Source organism: Tarenaya hassleriana, unplaced genomic scaffold (assembly GCF_000463585.1).
Source record: "Tarenaya hassleriana unplaced genomic scaffold, ASM46358v1 Cleome4, whole genome shotgun sequence".
NCBI classification, from domain to species: Eukaryota; Viridiplantae; Streptophyta; class Magnoliopsida; order Brassicales; family Cleomaceae; genus Tarenaya; species Tarenaya hassleriana.
Genome location: NW_010966881.1, coordinates 3,366,651 through 3,390,163, shown reverse-complemented (window position 1 = coordinate 3,390,163; position 23,513 = coordinate 3,366,651). Strand labels below are relative to the sequence as shown.

Genomic DNA, 23,513 nt, shown 5'->3' with positions numbered 1-23,513 from the left:
GATTTGAGATGACTGTCGAAATTGAATATTTTAATCGTTTATATATAATCTCTTTAAATTATCCAAATTTTTCATAAAAGATACACAAAATTTTATTTTCTTGTTTCTTGTTAATTACAGATAGGGACAGGGAAAAATAAATTTAGAGAATTAAGATAATTTCTTCCGTCGAAAAGCATTCTAACATTTGGTTGATTGACATATACACATACATGTGTGTGTGTGTGTATGCGTGCATGTGACATTTGTGTACGTATTCGAGAAACAAGATTTTAATAGGATATTTTACATAGAAAATTCCAGGCTATGGCCGGACTTCTATCCTTATCGCACATGAGGCTTTACCTATCAACCACGGAAACTGACCATAATACATACATTCATACATATATCTAATACACATATACATATACATACATACATACATGTGTGTGTGTGTGCAGTATACATAGACAAGCATATTCATGTGCGCACACAGATTAATAGAAAGAGAGAAATTTGCCACAATCAAATACATATGATTGATTGCCAATAGTGGTTGGCTCAACTGGTAGGTGGGTATGCGCAAAGAGTGCTCCATCCAGGTTCAAACCACACACTTGGTAAATCACATATTATCAAAAAATACATATGATTGACAAAAAACAGAATTGAACGGATAAGATCCAGTTCGAATAGAAACAATATTTACGATAGAAAAATAATCCATAACAAAAACTGAACCGGTCAATTCCAACAAGAGTCGGCAGTAATCATGTTTCGGTAATCATACAAAAAAATCATCGTTCCGAATCAAACCGAAACCAAAACTAAACCTAATGAAGTATGGTACTATCTCGGTACAAATTTTATAATAGCGAATAAACCTTCTGGATAAATACTTAAACCAAAACCCGAAACTTCCACCCTTAAACTAAAACAGAAGTGATGCAAGAACCCGATGTCGGGTAAGAAAGGAAACAAAACTCTCGAGCCGAAACACGAAAAGGACACAACATTGAGGAGAAAAGGATTACAGCTGCATGGCTCAGACGGACAATGTGGCAGTCTCTTTCAATATGTTCTGTCAAATCTTAAAAAAACAAGGCTCAAGCACGTGTTTGTGTTTGTGTACCTTTGCGAGAGAGACGCATTCCTGTTGTTTCTTTGCAACGTGAAAACTTCTTTCAACAGGACCAGTAAAGCCATCTCCTCTATCGTGTAATCTCGCCCTTGTACCTGCGTTTCCATGGACAGAGCTCCCTTCATCTGATATATTTGTGTGTATAAACACACATACACATTACACATATATATGCACAAAGAAAATGTCATTTGCAGCAAATGCCTGTAGGCTTTTTACCTGATTTCATCTGTAATCTTCGGACTCTGCAAACAAGTGAGCAGAGTTGGTATTGTTCAATTTGTAAAAGTCCCCAAAAGTTTGGTTCAAAACGATAGAAGATAGATGTACCGTACGGAGTTACTTTTTAATCATTCGGGAATCACTCTTCTCGGGTAATGGGATGGTTTTGCTCTATCCAAACAGATGATGATTTCGCATGGCCTCGGCTCACCTTGTTGGTCATCATGCCCCGCCTCGTCCATTATGACTCTCGTCTCTATTCACTTCCTCTGCCTCACTCTCTCCACATCACCCAGGCCTCGACAACCACCTTACAGCCGGCTCAGATTCTGACCACCACGGGAACGAGACTGAGACCTCTGACCTTGAAACCCGAGAGAGTGAACCCGGTGTAGGGTGGCCCGAAAATCTCGGGTACCCGCCCACGCCATTCCCTAGCCCTCTCCAGGGGTGTATGGAACAAGAGAATCCAAGCCCACATGTTTGCTATGACCTGACGATGCGTCTAGGGACTGTAGTACAGGGTTTCCTCCCGGCTAGTTCTTCAGCTAGTTCACATTGAAGATTGGCCATAATGTAAAGTGATCAACAAACAACGATCCATCTGCTCCATCCCTGATCGGACTGGAATAACAACAAAAATGCACATAAGAACCTTGCGTAAGCAAGATTTCCAGATCAAAGTCTTTATTCAATCAAAATCTCAATACAGGAAGAAAATTTCAAGATGAACAAGGAAAGCTTTCTGGCAAAACTTAGGCAGACACGTCACACCAACAAAACAACATTTGAATGTCAAGACAGAATAGAATTACTATCTTCACACATGAACCGCTCATTAGGGTTAAAACAAATGTATTAACCTAAATAGTAAATACATTGCAAAGTCCAGCACTCACCTTCTAACCAAGGAAGGTTAGAAATTCAACTGTGTCCACCTTCTGTAACTTGTGAACAAGTAGTGAATTCTACTATTCAATGTCAACATCGCAAGTGAAAAATAACCGATCAAAAGGTGCTTATGACATATAACACTACAAATGCATCTCCAAGAGATCTAAGTAGCTCCCAGATAAAACTCAAGCCCTTACCAAACAACAATTCACAATGTTCCAAGAAGACAAGAGTGAACAGTTAGCATAGGCTGCTGATCTCTAGCAAACAATGAATAATACTATCAAGTTATCAACAATAAGCCTCTCAGCATATGGTGGTATGCATCAGAATCCCGGATCTTGATACAAATCAAGTGAAATCTTCAAGTTCCACAGAATGCTTAACCGAGGAGCTAAATAGTATCTCTGAAGCCATTTCACAACCCCTAAACCACAATGTTTTTCTAGAGAAAAACAAGTACCAACTCAGGCATATCAGAGAAAGACTCTTGAAACAAGACTGGACATATAGCTAAAAGGCGGGGAAGATTCACGAAAAGACAAAGCATGCAGATCTCAGCATTAGACGAACTAAAACACCTTGGAATCAAAATGCGTGCACCGAGAAGAACAAGAACGTAGAAAGCTAACTTTGAACAGATTATCATGAAGAAAGTGACAACAGAAACGAAGTTCTGAAAGCGATACGCGATGACTCAGAGTAACATTTTTTCGATATAAAGTCCTTAATTTCCTATCACTCAAATCAAATGAAATCGATTCCCAATTCTACATTGATTCTTTGCAATTTGACAACAGATTTCTGGAGAATTAATTAAAGAGAGATCCTGACAATAGTAAACAACCTCACTGATTCAATACCTGCAAAATTTGTATCAGTCTTTGAAAATTCGGAGTTCAATTTTGGCTTACCGAGAGTGAGATGACCAGATCGGAATCTTCAGAGAATTTCATGAAGATTTCGAAATACCAACAATAATAGAAGATGAAGCAAGCTCTATCATAGAATATATGCCAATTAAAACATAAAATAAAATTCCCATGGAATCACATATACGCTTAGAAAGAAATGTAAAATGGGAATATTGGACCGTATGTAATATTCTATGAATTAAATTGATTCTTCTTATATATAAGATGATATACAAAACTGTGTAATTAGCTTTGGTATTTACAAAAAAAAATTAAAATCCATCAATATTCTATATTATTCCAATAAATCCCTCATTATTAAAACTTTATAACACTTGGTAAATATAGTGATTTAGAATTATTTTAAGGAAGTTCCCGTTCTCGAAGGATTTAGGGGAAATATATATATATATATATATATATATATATATATATATATCATATTTCTTTTATAAAGAAACAAGAAAAGATCCAAAATCAATTGAAAAAAATGTGGATTTTACAATGAACTGAATGCAGCATTTCCATAACTGCACTGGCCAATGACCAGATCCAAAATCAAAAGCCAAATTGTATGTTCTGAGTTGAAATACACAGAGATCAAACTTTCTGCACAGAGAACTCTATACAAGTTAGGGTTTATCAGGACTACGGACCTGACCCTGAAACCGATGGATTCGGGTTTGATATCAGCTTCGAATACCGAACCAATCCGAGGAATCTAAACTTTGCAACAGAAGAACATGCTTTAGATTCTTCTTCTATTGTCGAGACGGGCTCTCTTGAGGACCGGTTCTGATTGTTGGTACTGGTTGCTTGTCTGAACCCTCTTCTGATCACCAGTTTCTTGAATCTTAAAGAGTGCAAAAGAAAAAACAACCAGCGAACAGAGGAACGATTAAGAGGGCAAAGCTTTAATCTTTATAAAGATGGATAATCGATAACTGATCGATGTAGGAAAGTTTGTTTACCTTGTTGAGCTTCTCCCTGACAAAATGAACCGTCTGATTCATCGAAGGAGACGGGAAATAGTCCTGAAATCCAGTCGAAACAAATTGTTTTTCCAGTTCCATAACTATGAAGGAAGGGAAGAATAGAACCCACTCTCCAAAAGTTCGAACGAAAATATCCGTACAAGTCAAGAATGCAGAGTTTTTTCATGGAAAAGAACAGAACCTGGTTAGATGAAACTCGAGCAACTGGAGCGTTTTTTGTAAAGGATTGATACTCAGACTCTCCAGCCATGGTCCTACAAGAAAATATAGAACAGGACTCTCTCATGCACATGTTAATGCATAGGCCAACACAAAGACCGGAGCAACATACCCGTCTTTTACCTTTGTTTAGGGAGACCTTGGCGGGAGAAATTATCAAAGTGAGTCAATGACGGGCCAACCTGTTCCGAAACTTTCGGGGTGCCCTTGGCTTTCTGCGCTGATTATGAGTTAAACCATGTAAACCGATCAGGATATTATTCTAAAAACAAACATTAATGTAAGAAAGAAATACCGGTTTTTCAGGCAAAACAATTGACACCACAGATGTGTTTTTCCTGTAGATAAAATAGAAGCTTACGGTTCAATCTTGCAATGACTTCTTTCCTCCTGGTTTCTAACTTATCTTTTGTATCGTCGAGGCTCTCAAACTCTGGAGCATATGAAACCTGGAGCCGGTTCCCTAAGAAAACCGACTCATCCAACTTCCTCTTCGCAAACCTATCAATCAAAATCATTATCTCAGATGAATTTCATTGCACCAAACGGTGATTTGCTTACACCGGGTCAACACAACAAGACCAATGGATAAAATATAGATACAAAACAAGCACACTTCAAAGATCTTACAGCAAAGAACTTAAACCCAAACACTTTCAGGTTCAGGATTCTTGCCAATGGCATAAAAATTCGAAGCAACACACGTCATGCATCACATGATGTTTGCTTGTGGTGGAAACAACGCAACAAAGAAGAATTTGATACGAGAAATTAATTCCAGGGTTGTTAATAACTTAATATTATCATCGAATCTCAGAATCAGAGAAGAGAAAATCCAAACCTGGCATTGCTGATGAGACGAAATTTGATCCAGTAGACATCAGTGAACTCCACACATTCTTCTGCATCCATGGGTTTAAATCTACACAATAAAAATCCACATATCAAACGAGCCAATTCGATAAAATCACACCGAGAAATATTACGAGAAAGTGGCGTAGAAGGCGAATAACACGTCATACTCTTCGATATCTCCATAGGTCGCGAATAATCTCATCAGATCATCACCACAACCCAGAGAAGGAACGTTTCGCACTATCAAGTATCTGAAACCAAAAAGAGGCAATCGATTCCATGGAAAATCCACAAAAAAATAAAACGATCGACAGAGATAATTCTGATGACTTTTTGGGGAAAATTTTGTATCAAAACCTGGATTCATCGCAGACTGTATAAACCCTAATCGCCGGAGGCTCATCTTTGTATCGTGGCATCTCTTAGTTGCCTGCATTCAAATATTCAAATCATCAATTCAATACTCTGTAATTTATGAATCACTAAGCATTTTGGCCGGAAACTTAGGAGGAAACGACAACCTTCAATTATACCAAAAAAAACGACAACCTTCAACAAAATCTGCAATGTAGCCGAAACCCTAAGTTTCTAAAAACCGAAACCATAACAATCGAACGAGAAACACAACCCTAACCACAGAAATCGAAATCGAGATCGAAACCGAAACCGAAACCCGACGGACGAGAAATCCAACAAACGAAAACCCTTAAAACACGAACCTGAGGACCGAGGAGGGCAACAAACGAGAAATCAAAAGGTGAGGGGAGAGAGGTGACGGCAACTGTGAGTAAGCGTCAACGGAGAATTGAGGAGAGATTGAGGGTTCGAAAGGAGGAATGGAGATGGTTTTTTGGGTTAAAATCCCAACAAGTTTATATAAATTTTATTTTCCTAAACACACGATAAATTAAACTAAAAATCAATTAAAAGACAAAAAGTATTTTTTTTTAATTTTAAAAAATATATAATTCGAAACTCGGCTTCGGAATCAAGGAACAACAAACACAGATACGAACATGGAATGAGGTTTCAAACTTTCTAGCCAAAGTTATTTTTCAATTATAAAAATTCAATTTATCAAATAAATAGAATATAAAGAAATCGTGAAAAACAAATATTGTTTGAAGCTAATTTTTATGCTCATCCAAAAATCGTTTTTATAATTTTTTACTGACTTGAAGTACCTTTACAAAAATAAATTTGGCATAATCCCATTATATATTTTCGTTTATAATTCAATAAAAAAAACAAAATACGAATTATAAATGATGATTAACCTTAACAACTATCTTCTCTCTCCACGGAATTTTAAAACATTTCTAAAAATTTATATTTTTTGAAAATAGAGTCGTCATCCCTTTTTCCCTCCCCCCTCTCTCTCTCTGATCTCTCGCTCGTTTCCATTTTCTCCGTCGTCGTCTTCTCGAATCCGTTCAAATGCAGGACTTCTTAGGATCAGTCCGCCGGTCTATGGTCTTCCGTACGACCGCCGACGAGGACAACCGAGAGAATCATCCTCCATTATCCGGCGCTCTCGCTGACAAGATCACTTCTTGCATCCGCAAATCGAGGGTTTTCATAAAACCCTACTCCCTTTCCCCTTCGCCTCCTCCCCCGGCGTCCCTCTTCCCGCCACCGTCGATATGGCTTCTACGATCCGGTGGAGGAAAGGTCAGTTAATCGGTCGCGGCGCTTTCGGTACAGTGTACATGGGGATGAATCTCGACTCCGGGGAGCTTCTCGCCGTCAAACAGGTTAATTAGGGTTTCCACTGGGTTCTACATATTGGTTGATCAGGAGTTTAATTGCAAAATCTCATCCTCTAAAGCCATTTTGGTCGAGAGATTTGTTTTAAGTTTTCTGGGGGGATATTATTTTCGATGGGGAAGTTTGAATTCTGGATTTCCTGTTTGATTGTTTGGATCTTCTTGCTGTTTATTACTTTGCGAGTTGTTAGAGTTTTTCTATCTGGGTACAAAATGGATGTGCTATAAATCCTCAGTGAACTTCGAAGTTTTTTCGATCCGAGTAATCTGCAGAATCCGGTTTCCTTTTCTTGTTGTTTTCCATGGCTAATTCCATGAATTCCTTTTGATAAAATGTTATCTGGGTGGGTTTCAAAATTGGGGTTTTCTGCACATGAGATTGATTGGCTGCTTAGGTTAACATTACATGTAATTTTGCTCAAGTCGTTCTCGGCACTCATCAGATTCAGCACTTACAGTTCTTACAGAACAAGTGTATGCCTGTTTCCATTCGTATCATAATTTGTTCATCGGCATATGCTCTTGGTTGGAAATACTTCTAGCCCTGATTGTCTGTGTTTTTTTTTTTTTTTTTTTTTTTTGGTTGAATGTGAGTGGTCTGTGTATTGTTTGCGGCTTTTCAGAAGTTGTGTTGGGATATAATTGTGAGCTTATTATTGCTCAGGTTCTGATTGCGGCCAAATGTGCAACCAAGGGAAAAGCTCAGGTTCACATACAACAGAACCAACTTGTTTATAATTTTATATATTGCTAAAATGTATTTTTGTTCCCGTTATTGACATTTAGCTGAATATTCTGTCTTCACGGGTTGCTTTGAAAGGTTAGTTCATTCCTCAGTTTTCTTTCTTGGTGCAAAGCAGACTCATGTTCAGGAGCTTGAGGAGGAAGTGAAGCTTCTCAAGAATCTTTCCCATCCTAATATAGTCGTAAGCAATAAGGGCCATGATGTTTTCTTTTCTTTTGTTTCTTTGGCTTATCCAGATTGGTAAGGACTTTTAATTTTTTTTATCGCCCCTGTATTAGAGATATTTGGGAACAGTAAGGGAAGACGAAACCTTGAACATCCTGCTCGAGTTTGTTTCCGGTGGATCCATATCATCGCTTTTGGAGAAATTTGGGGCTTTTCCAGAACCAGTACGTCTTTGCTGAACCCTTTGGGATTTTGGATCGCTTGTGGTGCTGAAGTATTGAAAGTTTTCAATTAATGGATTCAGGTTGTTCGGACGTACACGGAGCAACTACTCTTGGGATTGGAGTATCTTCACAATCATGGGATAATGCATAGGGATATTAAGGTCAAGATCTTGGCCAATACTATTTCACTGTGGAAGTTCTATAATTCTTGTCCCTTGGCCCATGACATTCCATTTCTTTCAATCCTCAGGGAGCTAATATCCTTGTAGATAACAAAGGATGCATTAAACTTGCTGATTTCGGTGCATCCAAACAGGTAGCTGAATTGGTAAGCCAAATTTCAGAGTAAAAAACTTTTGTTGCAGCATCATTTTGTTATGAGGTTTCATCCCATTCCCTAGCACAAGTTGGCCTTATAACATGTACTTCATTATGATTTAAGTCTAATTGGCATGGCTTGCTCTAGGCTACCATTTCGGGTGCAAAGTCTATGAAAGGAACTCCGTATTGGATGGCCCCAGAAGTTATTCGTCAAACTGGGCATAGCTTGTAAATACCCCTTTAAACTTGTTCACAAATACGAAATTACATTCTCCCTTACCTGATTTGTTAATAAGCCATGACTATAATTTCACAGCTCGGCTGATATATGGAGTGTGGGATGTACAGTTATCGAGATGGTGACAGGAAAGGCTCCTTGGAGCCAGCAATATAAAGAGGTACTTTATTTTATATGCATTATTATCCACTTTTGTTTAGAACATTCTCCTTTATTTCATGTCACTTGATCCCTCAGGTTGCTGCTATCTTTCACATTGGGACGACTAAAGCTCATCCACCAATACCAGAGAGTCTATCTGCTGATGCTAAGGATTTTTTGCTTAAGTGTCTACAAGAGTATATACTTTGATCTATAAACTTTGTTTCTGTCGTCTTCGATTCAGAGGCCAAAAGCAACATATCATCACTACTTTTGTTTAGGATGTCTGAAACATTTTGCCTATTTTGGCAGGGAACCAAATCTGCGACCAACTGCGTCTGAGCTGCTAAAGGTCAATCATCAACAGTTTTTCTGAAACCCATGATATAAAGTCTACGTGTTTGAGTTGCAATGTTCATGATTGTCTTTTTATCCACAGCACCCTTTTGTTACGGGCAAACAAAGGGATTCTGCTTCTGCTGTTCTTGCTTCTATCATGGTGGGTGCACATTAGTTGCGTTCTTGGATATCATCTTAGTTGTTATTCTTGAAGACACCTTATTACACGGAAATTTTTGTTCCTGTTTTTTTCCAGGAAAATTCTAGTACACCTCCACCCTCTCAGCTAATGAAAAGTTCGTAAGTTCTTGACCCTAGGGCCTATGCTCCAGCTGAAAGTTTCTAGAAGAATTTCCAAATTCCAATTTTGAAAAGATTCTGAATGTTTATGGTCTGCTCCTTATTTTTCAGTACAATGTCTACATGTGATGATGCGGGAGATATATGTAACCTGGGCAGCCTGAATTGTTCATTTTTGTCCCTAGAGCCGTCGATCCAAAGTGACAATTTGTGGCAAAAAAATAATAATGACGATGAAGATGACGATGATATGTGTTTGATTGATTGTGAGAATTTCTTGACCTTTGACGCAGAGGCTAGCCATGCCCTTGAGAAGAAAAATGATATTGAGAAGGTAAACTTAGTTGTAAATGTACAATTTATCAATATCACTAATGATTTGTCTAGGTTTCGGAATTTTTCTTGAGTGATCAATTTAGTCTGAAATTGTCTCTTGGCAGAGCTGTGATGCCATGAAAGACATCTCTGATGGTTTCAAGTGCAAATTTGATGGAAGTCCTGGAAATGGAGAAAGAGAGTATAATATGAGCGTGGAAGTTGACCAACCGTCATACTCAGAAGAGGATGATGAGCTCACTGAGTCAAAAATCAAAGCTTTCTTAGATGAGAAGGTGATTCATACACATTACATTGCATTAATCTGTTTCCTCAATGTTTTTCTGCATAAATCAGTATTTCAGATTCTGATGTAGTAGTGAACATCTTAATCTTAGGCTGCAGAGCTAAAGAAGTTGCAGACACCGCTATATGAAGAATTCTACAACAGTTTGATCACAAGCTCTCCCAATTACATGGAGAGTAATAGCAACAGCAATAAACGAGAGGATACTCCTCATAGTTTCTTGAAGTTGCCTCCGAAAAGCAGGTCACCCGGTCGAGGTCCTCTTGGTGGATCACCGCCTTCAAGAGCAACCGACACTTCCGGTATTTCCAAGAGCCCTGGAAGCAGTGGTAGCCCTGGTGTGTGTAATATGCACAATGCAAGTGATGAAGCTGCACAAGAAGGGTTAGTCTCTTGCACATGCATGTGCCAAGCTGTGATTGCCACTGCAGTTTTCAAAATGGTCATGTTTCAGTTTCTGAATGCAAAAGCTGCCGAGCAAAGGGATTTAAGAAATTTCATTGGCAATATTTCTGAATACCAGAAAGTGATAGGAACCTTTCAATGGCAGTGCCCTTTAGTTAATAGTTAGTGTAGCTTCTTCTTGTGCACTTTAATTTCTTCATCTGCTGGAATAGTGAGGTTTGGTTTTCTGCAGTATTACTCTGTCTGAGATAGAGAGGAAGTGGAAGGAAGAGCTCAACCAAGAACTGGAAAGAAAGCGGCGAGGTATTTTCCCTTTGTGTTATTCACGATCACATTCTGGATTTCACTATTCCTAGATTACAAAAGCTATTTCCTTTGCCTCCTGTCTGATAATTGCCGGGCATTTGCTATCTATCACTGAGGTTTATCTGGGCATAAACTTGAAACTTGGTTCTTGTAATGACGTAGCATTTTGACGCCCATGATTGCGAGTGACTCCCAAAACATCTGGATTCACATCTTCATGACATCATCATGATTTTACTCATATGGATTTCTGCACAAAATCTAATGTTTGTTTTTGCAGAGATCATGCGTCAAGCCGGGATAGGGTCATCTCCGAGGGACAGAAGCTTGAGCCGACAGAGAGAGAAGTCAAGATTCGCATCTCCTGGCAAATGAGATGTCAGCAAAAAAAAAAGCCAGCGATTTTGACCCTTTCTCTCTCGAGGCTCATACCGTTCCTCAAGAAATGATCACCTCGTTTTCAGACTTCGGTTTTCAGTCTCTTGATTGCTCGACTAGTATATATATGTATGTATGTATGTATCTCTTGTTTTGTGTTGATGAGCAGCTGCAAGAAGAAACAGAAACTCGGATGTTTGTTGAAATTTTGTTTCCAAACACAGGGAGTTGTGGCTCTGTGAAAAAAAATTGGAAAAACTGAATTGTATTTTTTTTTTTTAATGCAGAGGATACATTTTAAAGGTATAATCTTTTGGTTTTTCAAGGGATCAAATCCTTACATGGAGTTCTCGCACAAAATTCAATTGAAGCTTAATGAGCCTCGAAAATGGTCTATGAAAAGACAATGATGATTCCATGGATGCGAAGGAAGAGGCAAAAATCGACAAAAAACAGTATAATCCACACTTGGCAGACAACATCCATGGAGGAGGAGCGTGTTTTCTGGGTTGGGAGGGTATTGCTCTCTGAACTCCTGTCGTTGGGTCTCTAAAGACTGCTTCCGGATCGGGATGTAGATTGGACCGAATGTTCAGCTGAACCTCTCGCTTAACAAAAACAAAAAGCTCCCCACGAGCCTATCTTATAAATTGAATTATCTCTATTTTATTTGCGGTAAATATTAGAATAACAAAAGTAAAAACAAAATATAGATTTTTTAGATATTTGTCATGTTTTTCAACTATTGTTTTTTTTGGATAATTTAAAAAAAATAAAAAATTAAATAAACATTTAATTTGATAAATAAATATAAAAAAATAAAAAAAACTTCGTCAATAAAAATGTCACGCCAATTATTTTACCACATCACCGTATCACATTAGAAAATAATAAAAAATAAATAATAACAACAAATATATATACGTAAAAGTTTGTGTAATAGTGTATGTGTGTGTATATATATATATATATGTAAATGTATGCGTATGTGTATATATGTTACTGTATATATATGTATGTATGCATGTATGTATTTAGGTATATATCTGTATATAATGTGAATGTATATGTTACTTTTTTATTATATTATATATAATCCAAAATAAATTAAATTTTTATATATCATATGAATCAAACTAACTCGTTAAAGTTTCGTGAACTTAAAAAGATTTGAATTCAAGAAATCCGAAATGAAATAAATTAAATTCGATTTTTGTGACCTAAGATAGTAATGATCCAAACTTGAATAATTTAATCAGTGAAACAGAGAGCAAAGCATCTGTCGCATCCCGAATTCAAATCTTAAATTTGAATAGAGAATATATAATATAAATCATATAGATAGTTTTTGACCCCGGAAATAATCTTAGACCGTCAATAATATTCGGTTACCTAAAGAAATGAAGGTAGTAATGGTGGAGAAAGTGTGCGCCGACAATTATGGCTTAGCTATGCGTGCCAAGATGACGATAACATTCATACATGGATGGTCACAATTGAAAAAGGCTCATATATTGGCCGGTTTTTATTTCCATACAACACGATTTTAATATATGTAATGAATAGCTCCGAAATTTTATACGATTTTCAGAATTTTATATTTGAATCCTGAAAGTTGATGAGTATATTAATATATTATTATCATGATATCAGTAAATGTTTCTTATGTGTATATAATTTTAAATATAAATTTTTTAATTAATTTTGACTGAAATTATTAAACTGAATAAAATTTTGATATTTACAATTTTATTTGATTTGTTTCGGTTAAAATAAATTTTACTTATTTGAGTTTTTGGTAATTATATTTTAGAACAATTATGAATAATATATCTTAATATATGTTTAAATAAAAAATTATAATAATTATATTTAAACTAATTAAAAATAGTTTCCAAATTACAAGTATTATTATTATTATTATTATTATTATTATTATTATTATTATTATTATTATTATTATTATTATTATTATTATTATTATTATTATTATTATTATTACTGCTTACCCATCGCTTTCAGAGTTTCCACAGTCAATTAGAGGCGGTACCAACAAAATCTAATACCACCAATTAGAATCTTTCACGTATGCAATACCAGTTTACTTTGGTGTTGAATGGCAAAGGGTTCTGGGAGTTTTTGGATTTTAAAAACTCAAAAAATTATCAATCAAGTTTTTAAAATTTGGTTTTCCTAAAAACCAGAAAAACCACTTTATGGAAAGAATTGAACTAAAAACTAAAAGCTATATTTTTTTAGATTTACAAATCTATAAAAACCAAAAGCCAAAAACCAAAAACTAAAACATAAAAACCAAAAACTAAATCCAAAAACTCAAAATAAAAACCTCATCCATTCAACACCTTTATTATTATTATTATAAATAACAAATGTTGGAAGTTTTAATTTAACGCAATCTATAATAATATGCGAATGCGATCTTTAAAAAACTAGATTATTGATTTAAAATTATATGAAAAAATCAATTAAAATATTATACAATTGCAATATATTAATATATTTTAAATTTTATTGGGTGCTACACCTTAATATAACTGCCAATATTTTCCAATCAGATTAATTGCCATCGATTTGCAGAAATTAATAAATCAATATCTACCATCTCATTTTCTTGGTTTCATATAAATATTTAGAACATAAATTTTACTTGTTCTTTAAAATAATAATAATTTTCTGTGGTTGTAGAAGCATATTACACAAAACGTGCTTCATGCCCTTTTTCTCTGTCACTAATTTATTAAATATTTATAATAAATTTCTATGTCATGTTCAATAGAAGGTTTATATCTATTGATTTTTTATGATAAATTTATCATATTTACCGTAGAGTTTTCTTTATCACTTTCCAATATTACTACATTTTTTTTAAGTATTGAATATTATATCATATGTTTTCAATAATTATATTTTAAGATTAATTAGTATAACGGGATAACACTTATTAAATTTGTTTTTATAATTAGGTGCTTTATGATATTTTGAGATTTTTTTTTGACATATATTTTGTTAATTGGATACTCCTGTTATGATCCAATACAACATAAGAAATTATATAATCTTTCTTTAATTTGTAGAGAATTGGTGAAGGAGTTGAGGGTACATTTTTATGTAAATCATATTTTTTTTTTTATTCGATCATTTTAATTTCGAGCATATTGGTTCGTCTTGGTATATAGAAGAATCTGTTTTACGATATTTATATATTATTTTGATTAGATTTCAAAATGTAATTTCGCTGCATGAAACGTACAATAACGAAACACTATAACAAACTATGTAATGTCAGTTTGTGGTCCGAAAACTACTAATCGGTTCTTGATTAGCTAAGCCAATTTTTCTTCATTTTATTAAAAACGTCGTTGTAAGGAGAAAAAAGAGAAGAATGCCAAAATTAGATGAGAAAACAAGGCCATTTATGTATATTTTCTCTCTCTCTCTCTCTCTCTCTACATTTACGTAAATTTAAAATCCAATCGATCAAATCAAATAATATTTAACTAAATCAATTTTCTAAATTTAAAAAAATAATCGAATCCAAATCAAATATAAAAATAATAAAAATTATAATGAATATAGTTTTTACAATTGAAAGGAATTTAATCAAAAGGTAACCAAAAAGGAGAAATCGAATCCGAAATCCGCATCTTAGTTCAACCAATCATTTTATATTTTAAGAAAACAAATTTAAAAATATATAGAAGAACCGTGGCATTGTGCACCATACCCAATCTGTGACGAAAACAATCAATACCCAAGTGTGTTCCTCATTAAATGCAACGACCTACCTCTTGGAAAAATTTGCTCATTGTATTTATATTCCCTTGCTTATATATATATATACACGGCCGCGAGGCTGTGGACGTGTACGTAGATGTGTATGTATCGTGCAATAAATCGTTTGGCGATTTAGGAAAAAATAAATGTATGGGTTTATAGTTGAACGTAATTTAGGACATTTTGTGGTTTATTAAAAAAAATGTTTGATCGCTCACGCAAATAAAACTGATAAGTGGAAAAGAAAATTGAGAATTTGTTTTACTAAAATGAAAGGTAATTATTTGGATTTGAATATATATATATATATAATTTGTAAAATAACCACAAATTTTATTCCCATAAGCAAAAACTTAATTTAATATGATATAATTCAAATACGTATCGTCTATCTAAATTCAACCAACCTTCATCAAATATAATCTTTTCAATTTCAGATTATTTCCTCCAAAGGGAATAAATGCATTATTTTCACATCTAAATTCATTTTTAATTAGAGTCGAATAGTCGCGAATCGCGATCCTAATGGGTTTCGAATACCACGTAGATACGGTTTGTAAATTATATAATCTTCTTACAATATATATAATTTTTAAAATTTTATTGTGCATGTTTTTAAATTTAATATTTATTTTGATATATCCAAATAATCTTACATCCTACCCAAATCAATCAATATATCATTATAAATATCACAATAGCATTTATAATTAATTCATAGATTTTTCTAAATAAATAAGTTATCTTGTGGACTTTAAAGAACGGGATGGATATACTTTTAAAATAGACTATGGGGCCGACTGGTTGCACCGCCGCCACCCGTAAACGGAGCGGTTGCGGTTTCTGGCGGTTGAGGGCGATTGAAAAACTGACTGGTTGAACCGCAACCGCAACCAAACTTGTGTTTTCTAATCGCAGCTTCCAACTTGCGTTTTGGTAGCGGTTTCCAGCGTTTTGATAAAAAAACTAAAATATTTTTATTAGAAATTATATAAAACATTAATATATATATTGGTGATGATTTTGTTTAGTGTTATGATTTGATATTATTTTTTAGTATTATATTTTAATAAAAAAAAATACAATAGTATAATTTTTAGGTTTAATAATGATTATTTTTAATAATTTTTATAATAAAATTATTTTTTTACTTGAAAATAAATTAAATTGATAATATTTTTATTTTAAATTTATTATTTAATTATTATAAATTTAGTAAATAAAATGATACGAAAAATTTAATTAAAACTATTATAAAAAATTATTTTTAAATAATATTTTTTTTGACAATTTATATCAAAACGCAACCGCAACCGTAATGAACCATTCACTTCTAACTGCACCCACCCGCAATCGCTACTAACAGCAACTTCTCAACCAGTCAATACTAATCATTTATAATCGCTATCAAACGTTTTGAAAACGCTGCCACCCGCAACCGCAACCGCTGCGGTACAACCAGTCGAACCCTATATAAAAAATTTTAAAATTAACAAGAAAATCTATTAAAAAAATATATTGTATATATTACAAGAAAAATTAATGTATCTCAAGTAAAAAAAACCTTAAACCAAAAATTTGATTTTCCATCTGAAATAAAATGAAATCTTATATTATTTTTTATTAAAGATAAAATGTTTGTATAAATAAATTACCAATTTACAGATTTATCATCTTATATATTTCAATAATTAAAAAAAGTATATTTCAATAATGCCCTTATACATGTGAAAGCACGTAACGGTAGCAATTATTTTTTAACCAATTAGTCTTTCCGTGATGAGATTAACTAATTGCTGATGTAGTACTGTTGATTATAGATTAGATAGCATTAATTGTTAAAAAAAAGACGGCTAATTGATTAGTTACATCAACGATTAATAAATTAATAAACAAATTATAATATATTAGTAATGGTCTAATTCTTGATTTAATCAGTAAACGAATAAAATAAAATACATGTTATCTGAAATAACAATGCAAGTTTTTTTTAGATAGTGAAAATATCATCAAATTTGAAAAAATATAATATATTTAAAAACTAAATATTTTTATTAATAAAAACTAAATAGTAATCAACATCAAAGAAAATCGAATATAATATGAAAATTGAACATAATTTTTCTAAAAAAAAATAAAAATAAAAACAATCCAATCAAAATCAAGCTGAACAAAACAAAACCAAACCAATTTAGACCGTATATGCCAGAATTCACGCGTTGTTACTACAAATAAAGAAGAACATGGAAGCTGCAATAAATGATTCTATAGGTATACAATTACAAGTTATCCAATAATGGCTAAAATACAAATGATGTAGGAAAATAGCCTCGATATTATACTACTTTTTAAACTAATGGTGAATAAAAATTAAATAAAAAATATGTTTTAATCGCAAGGTCTTTGAAAAATACGTCTATTTTTATAATAATAGAGTGAAAAAGAAAATTCAAAAATTAAATTAGCAATAGAAATGTAACAAACTCAATTTAGACGTAAACCAGCTAAACCATGAATCGAAATTCGAACGGAGATAAGAGCAAATACAATTTATATATTCCCATCATCTTGGATAAAATGTATTGCAATTGATCCATAGCTAAGAGTTTAGTAAACGCATTGGTAACTTGATCTTGACTCTTGAGATCACGATTCCAAAGGATCTTTATCCAAAAAAAATTCGATGGGATACGATAATTCAACTCTATACCTTTTAAATCTGGTTTACCAAGTTTATTTTAGAAAAAGTTTAAATATAATATATTTTATAAAAAAAATTAATATAATATAATATATGTACAGTTTTTTTTTTCAAATCACCGCGAATTAATAAGTATGCAATTATTGATATATAAGAAATATATTTTTGGAATTAATTAATTTTTAAAGAAATCTCCATACCTTTTTCTCCCTCTATAAAATACCCAACCGACATAAACCGCTACTCCATTGATACACAGATTTTTGAGCTCAGAAGGAAAGAAAACATTCACAGAGAAATAAGAAGAAAAAGAGAGAGAGAGAAGAGGGATAGCGAGAGCGGGAAATCTCTGATTTGAAATTCTCGGCGAATCTAAGTTTCTCTTCTTCGGAGATTCCGTGGGACAATGATCGGACAACTGGTGGATCTTCTCTCCGGCGGCGACGATTCCGGCGCCGGAGCTAAGGTGAAGGGAACGGTGGTTCTGATGAAGAAGAACGTTCTCGATTTCAACGATTTCAACGCTTCATTTCTGGATCGTCTCACTGAATTTCTGGGGAACAAAGTCACTCTCCGACTCATCAGCTCCGATGTTGCAGACTCAGGTTTCTATGCATTTTCCTCGAAATTCGAATAGATTTTCCACGCTTTCCGTTTACTTTAATCTGGTCGTCGTTATCTGTTTCGTTTTCTTTTGGATGAAGGAATCGGATTCTCATTTTCTTTCGCTTTCTTTAGGTTTTCCAGAAATTTCTGGCGTTTGATATGTTTTCGCTTTTGAAATTTTATGTTATTTTTAAACATTTATATTTTGTTGAATGCAAAATTAAAGTATCTCCAATTTTTGCAACTAAAAACTAATTGAGAAAATTTTATATTATTAAATGAATCAAAGCAATAACTTGTAGCTGTTTATTAAAATCGACGAATGGAATGATAAGTTAAAAGATACATATATAATAATCTAGATCAGACAGAGTGATGAATTTTCTTTTGGTAACTACGGTATAATTTATTAATTTTATATTTTCCATTTTTTTTATAAATTATATTTTTCCATTATTTTATTTTATTCAATTATTAGTCCGTATAAAACAGTTACTTTTCTGTTAAAATAAAACATAAATTTCACAAAATTTACATAATAATATCATGGTATTTTTTTTATCAATGATGTGAAAAAATTTCCCAAAGAGAACCGGACATGCACACGTTGATATGGTCTTGGTTTAGAAAATCGGTTATTTCGTGCTGATATCTGCATGATATTCTTTCTACAAGACCGGATGGAACCCGTCCGGTTTGATTATAAAGCTGGTTTTTGGACAGATTGTAATTAATTTTAGATCCGGTCTAAAATAGATTAGCCGTCCAAAAGAAAAGAGTAGATCGGTCCAAGTTTCGAATATAATTTGTTTGTTTGTTTCATACGAAGGGATTCTTCTTCTTCAGCAAGAAAGCTCGTATCTTTATACGGATTTATTTACTTTTTATTCTTGCTTTTATTATTTGTTTTGGCATTTTTTGTCCTCGAATATTTTGTTCGGTTTGGAGCTGCAAAAACTCGATTAAAATATTCAATTTAAATATATCCAACTAATAGTCAAGTAGCGTCGCTACACGTAGCAGTTGTGGTTTGCGGGTTGAGAAAAGACATTAACGAAAATTGATTTGGGGGGGGGGTATTAAACTATTTTTTTAGAAATTTAAGTTAAAATGGATAATTTAAAAAAAAAGTTTGGATGGATTAAAAACCCAATGTTTGTATATGTTTCTGTTGTATATATACACACACATATGATAGGTATAACATAAAATCTTAAAAATGAAAAATAGAGAAAAAAGACGAGAGTTTGGCAAAGTTCAATAAATTAGCTGATACATTTTGGTCGGTGGTCACCCATATGTAGACCAGTTTATGCCATCATTGCATATTTCATTTAGAGAAACATTTTGGTTGTATCTGTAAAGAAGTTTTCGTCGTTTTCTCCGCAAATTGGGAACTTTTTGTAATAAAAAAAAGTTTCTCCCTTTCAAATTCATAAATTCATATTGATGAAAAAAAAAAGAAATACATATCCCCATTGTACCGATTTTTTTTTCTCTGTTTCTTTCTGAAAACGTTAGGAAACGGGTCAAAAGGAAAACTCGGGAAACCAGCTCACTTGGAGGAATGGATCACCACGATCACTCCTTTAACCGCCGGCGAATCTGCGTTCAAAGTCACATTCGATTACGAGAACGGTTTCGGGTTTCCGGGAGCTTTCGCGATCAGAAACGATCATTTCAGTGAGTTTTATCTCAAGAGCCTCACTCTTGAAGACGTCCCTGGCCATGGCAGAGTCCATTTCCTCTGCAACTCCTGGGTTTACCCTTCTCATACCTACGAGAAAGACCGAGTTTTCTTCTCCAACAAGGTAAAGCTTCTCTTCATTCTTGTTCTTGTTTGGCGTTTTGATGTTGACAGGGAGCGAGTAGGGTAGCTGCTATACGAGATCATCTTATTACGTTTTTAGCACGGGAATGATTGATGGATTGGATAGATGAGTGAGCTTGGAATCCATTGGAGCTGAGAAATCGCTTTTGAGTTCGATGTTATCATATGTGCAGACGTATCTTCCAAGCCAGACGCCTGAGCCGCTGGTACAGTACAGAGAAAAAGAGCTTGTGAGCTTGAGAGGAACCGGCAAAGGAGAGCTCAAGGAAGGGGACAGAGTCTATGACTATGCTTATTACAATGACTTGGGCGACCCACCGAAGAACCCACGACCTGTTCTCGGAGGATCTGAAGAGTATCCGTACCCGAGAAGGGGACGAACTGGACGGAAACCGACCAAAGAAGATCCTAATACCGAGAGCAGGTTACCGATCACATCGAGCCTAAACGTCTACGTTCCAAGAGACGAGAGATTCGGACACTTGAAGATGTCTGATTTTCTGGTGTTTGCGCTGAAATCTATCGTTCAGATTGTCCAGCCTGCACTTGAGGCTGTGTTCGATAAGAGTCCAAATGAGTTTGATTCTTTTGAAGATGTTCTTAAGATCTACGAAGAAGGAATCGATCTGCCAAATCAGTCTTTTTTCGATAATATCAGAAACAATATACCTCTCGAGCTGCTAAGGGAGATCTTCAGAACTGATGGTGCGAAATTGCTCAAGTATCCAGAGCCTCAGATCATCAAAGGTATTAATTTCTTCTTCTTCTTCATCAAGTTCTCTCATGCATTTCGAAGAATACCCTTTATACTATGTTTTATTTTTCTTTCCAGAGGACAAATCTGCGTGGAGAACCGATGAAGAATTCGCCAGAGAAATGCTTGCCGGGCTGAACCCTGTCGTCATTCGCCTTCTCGAGGTCACATCAACTCCTAGCGGATACCGATATTTCGCTGTCTTAGATCTTCTGATATCTTACATTATCTGTGGCTAATTAACCTGCAGGAGTTTCCTCCAAAGAGTAAGCTTGACAGCCAAATGTACGGTAACCAAACCAGTACTATCACCAAAACCCACATAGAGCACAATCTAGAGGGGCTCAACGTGGAAGAGGTAAATTATAATCAAGTAGATAAGTGATTTTGGCGAAAATGGAGCTCGATTTCAAACACATTATCTGGCTTTCTTTCCTAGGCACTCGAAAAGGCAAGATTGTTCATACTTGACCACCATGACACGCTGATGCCATACTTGAGACGCGTAAACATGACTGGGACCAAGACTTACGCAACTAGGACGCTTCTGTTCTTGAAAGAAGATGGGACCTTGAAGCCACTAGTGATAGAGCTTAGCTTGCCTCATCCTGATGGTGACAGATTTGGAGCTCTGAGTGAAGTTTATACACCCGGCGATGGAGTTCAGGACTCCTTATGGCAGTTGGCGAAGGCTTATGTCGGTGTGAATGACTCCGGTAACCATCAGCTCATCAGCCACTGGTAAGATTTTCCCGTCAAGATGGGTTTAGGGTTTACGATTTATGATTTATACCCTCAAAGAAGCAGATTTTGCTTCTATTTTGAGTTTTGTTTTAATTTTCTCAGGTTGAACACGCATGCTGTGATTGAGCCTTTCGTGATCGCCACGAACAGGCAGCTGAGCGCTCTTCACCCTGTTTACAAACTCCTGCAACCTCACTATCGGGACACGATGAACATCAATGCATTCGCTCGGCAAATCCTTATCAACGGAGGCGGCATTCTAGAAACAACTGTCTACCCTGCTAAATACGCCATGGAAATGTCATCCTTCATCTACAAGCATTACTGGACTTTCCCTGACCAAGCCTTACCAGCAGATCTCAAAAAGAGGTACACAAAATTGTTCTTTACACTCAAATTTTCATTTAAATTCGATAAATTACCCAAAGTCGCGTTTATGTTTCTGAAATTGCAGAGGTATGGCAATTGAGGACCCCGAGGCGCCACAAGGGTTGCGCCTTAGGGTAAAAGACTATCCATATGCAGTAGACGGGCTCGAGATCTGGTCAGCGATTGAGTCATGGGTCCGAGACTACATCTCGTTCTACTACAAGACCGATGACGATGTCAGAAACGACACCGAGCTCCAAACATGGTGGAAGGAGATCCGAGAGGAAGGTCATGGCGATAAAAAGTCCGAACTTTGGTGGCCAAAGATGCAAACCCGCAAAGAACTTATCGATTCTTGCACCATAATCATCTGGATCGCTTCCGCTCTCCACGCATCCGTGAATTTCGGACAATACCCTATTGCAGGGTACATGCCGAACCGTCCGACCATTAGTCGTCAGTTCATGCCTGAAAAGGGAACTCGAGAGTTTGAAGAACTCGAGAAAAACCCGGACAAAGTGTTCTTGAGGACGATCACTGCTCAGATTCAGACACTTCTCGGGATTTCGATTATCGAGATTCTGTCGAGGCATTCGAGTGACGAGGTATACTTGGGGCAGCGAGATTCTAATGAATGGACGACGGAGAACGAAGCGTTGGAAGCGTTTTCTAGGTTTGGTGAGAGATTAGCGGAGATCGAGAGGAAGATCGTCGAGAGAAACGACGACGTTTCGCTCAAGAACAGGAACGGTCCGGTGAAAATGCCGTACACTTTGATGTTTCCGACCAGTGAAGGTGGAATTACTGGGAAGGGAATTCCGAACAGTGTATCCATCTGAGAATATTCTCAGCCGTTGGATTTGGTTAAGCAATGTCATTATGGCATGATTTGTGTGTGTGTGTGTCTGTGATTCTTCTCTTTGGTTATTTCGTATCAGTCGTGTTCTCTCATGCTACGTGTTTCGCAGGTTAGGTGTTGGTTGTTGGTATAAGCGGTTGTTCATTCGACCGGTCGAACCAGTGAGTGGGGTCGGTTCGTGTTGTTATGATGCATTATTAATATCTTAAATAAACCCTGCAATAATTACCTTTTCTCCCCTCTCGTGTTTGAACATTTTTAATTTCAATATGCTAATTTTAGAGAAACATAAAACATACCAAATTTTGTTTTTTTTTTCCTAAAAAAATATATGCTATCGTTTAAAATTCTTATTAACAATGAAAAAATAACACCAAAAAAAAGAAAAAAAAACTATAGAGCATTTGGGGATTAGATTTCGGTTGTCTCTTCCCCAAGTAAACCAAAATATTTGTCAGTTTATAAAAAAATAACTGATTTGAATCTACATCTACAGGTGATGTTATGTATATATATATATATATAGACAATCATATTTTAAAACATTAATTGAATATAATCTTTATTAACTCAAATTAACGGAACGAAAATTTAATATAAAATAATAAAAATGAATGAAACAATTCTTTTTAGAAAATATATTTTTTAAATAAAAAACGAATAATTTAGAAAACCAAAATTC

At 35.0% G+C, this 23,513-nt stretch overlaps 3 protein-coding genes across 4 annotated transcripts; 2 read left to right on the top strand and 1 right to left on the bottom strand.

The window, feature by feature from the left end:
• Positions 1–686: 686 nt before the first annotated feature.
• Positions 687–6,084, bottom strand: LOC104823733 (RNA-binding protein 48). 2 transcript variants are annotated; one of them, XR_773358.1, is made up of 11 exons: positions 5,942–6,084; positions 5,580–5,652; positions 5,390–5,473; positions 5,209–5,289; positions 4,729–4,868; positions 4,491–4,587; positions 4,330–4,402; positions 4,125–4,187; positions 3,810–4,006; positions 1,343–1,969; positions 687–1,218 (listed from the first exon to the last, which is right to left on the bottom strand). XR_773358.1 is itself a non-coding variant. In XM_010555435.1 (9 exons), exons 2-9 carry the CDS (start codon positions 5,639–5,641, stop codon positions 3,902–3,904), a joined length of 705 nt encoding a protein of 234 aa, XP_010553737.1. In that variant the 5' UTR covers positions 5,642–5,652; positions 5,942–6,084; the 3' UTR covers positions 3,610–3,901. The 2 variants fall into 2 exon arrangements, 1 of the variants encoding a protein (XP_010553737.1); XM_010555435.1 differs by lacking the exons at positions 687–1,218; positions 1,343–1,969 and having other exon boundaries at positions 3,610–4,006.
• Positions 6,085–6,569: 485 nt separating this feature from the next.
• Positions 6,570–11,458, top strand: LOC104823731 (mitogen-activated protein kinase kinase kinase ANP1). Its single transcript, XM_010555434.2, is given in 18 exon segments — positions 6,570–6,848; positions 6,851–6,976; positions 7,653–7,694; positions 7,849–7,914; positions 8,012–8,122; positions 8,203–8,283; positions 8,373–8,450; positions 8,589–8,671; positions 8,760–8,841; positions 8,919–9,019; positions 9,135–9,174; positions 9,262–9,321; positions 9,418–9,461; positions 9,573–9,795; positions 9,902–10,072; positions 10,175–10,467; positions 10,721–10,791; positions 11,075–11,458. Coding segments are annotated over 18 exon segments (1,956 nt in total). The 5' UTR covers positions 6,570–6,659; the 3' UTR covers positions 11,170–11,458.
• Positions 11,459–17,900: 6,442 nt separating this feature from the next.
• Positions 17,901–23,066, top strand: LOC104823730 (linoleate 9S-lipoxygenase 1-like). The gene is made up of 8 exons (XM_010555433.2): positions 17,901–18,273; positions 19,796–20,085; positions 20,279–20,852; positions 20,938–21,023; positions 21,110–21,217; positions 21,299–21,600; positions 21,706–21,972; positions 22,058–23,066. Exons 1-8 carry the CDS (start codon positions 18,075–18,077, stop codon positions 22,809–22,811), a joined length of 2,580 nt encoding a protein of 859 aa, XP_010553735.1. The 5' UTR covers positions 17,901–18,074; the 3' UTR covers positions 22,812–23,066.
• The last annotated feature ends 447 nt before the right edge of the window (positions 23,067–23,513 follow it).

What these genes read in the sequence shown, in the direction of transcription:
- LOC104823733 (XM_010555435.1), bottom strand. Translation starts at nt 5,641, where the DNA reads ATGCCACGATACAAAGATGAGCCTCCGGCGATTAGGGTTTATACAGTC. An exon ending in ACAGTCTGCGATGAATCCAG is followed by an intron (nt 5,474 to 5,579) that starts GTTTTGATACAA and finishes TTTTGGTTTCAG; the next exon opens with ATACTTGATAGTGCGAAACG. An exon ending in AGTCATTGCAAGATTGAACC is followed by an intron (nt 4,588 to 4,728) that starts GTAAGCTTCTAT and finishes ACTCATAATCAG; the next exon opens with CGCAGAAAGCCAAGGGCACC.
- LOC104823730 (XM_010555433.2), top strand. Translation starts at nt 18,075, where the DNA reads ATGATCGGACAACTGGTGGATCTTCTCTCCGGCGGCGACGATTCCGGC. An exon ending in TCGTCATTCGCCTTCTCGAG is followed by an intron (nt 21,024 to 21,109) that starts GTCACATCAACT and finishes ATTAACCTGCAG; the next exon opens with GAGTTTCCTCCAAAGAGTAA. An exon ending in CCAGCAGATCTCAAAAAGAG is followed by an intron (nt 21,973 to 22,057) that starts GTACACAAAATT and finishes CTGAAATTGCAG; the next exon opens with AGGTATGGCAATTGAGGACC.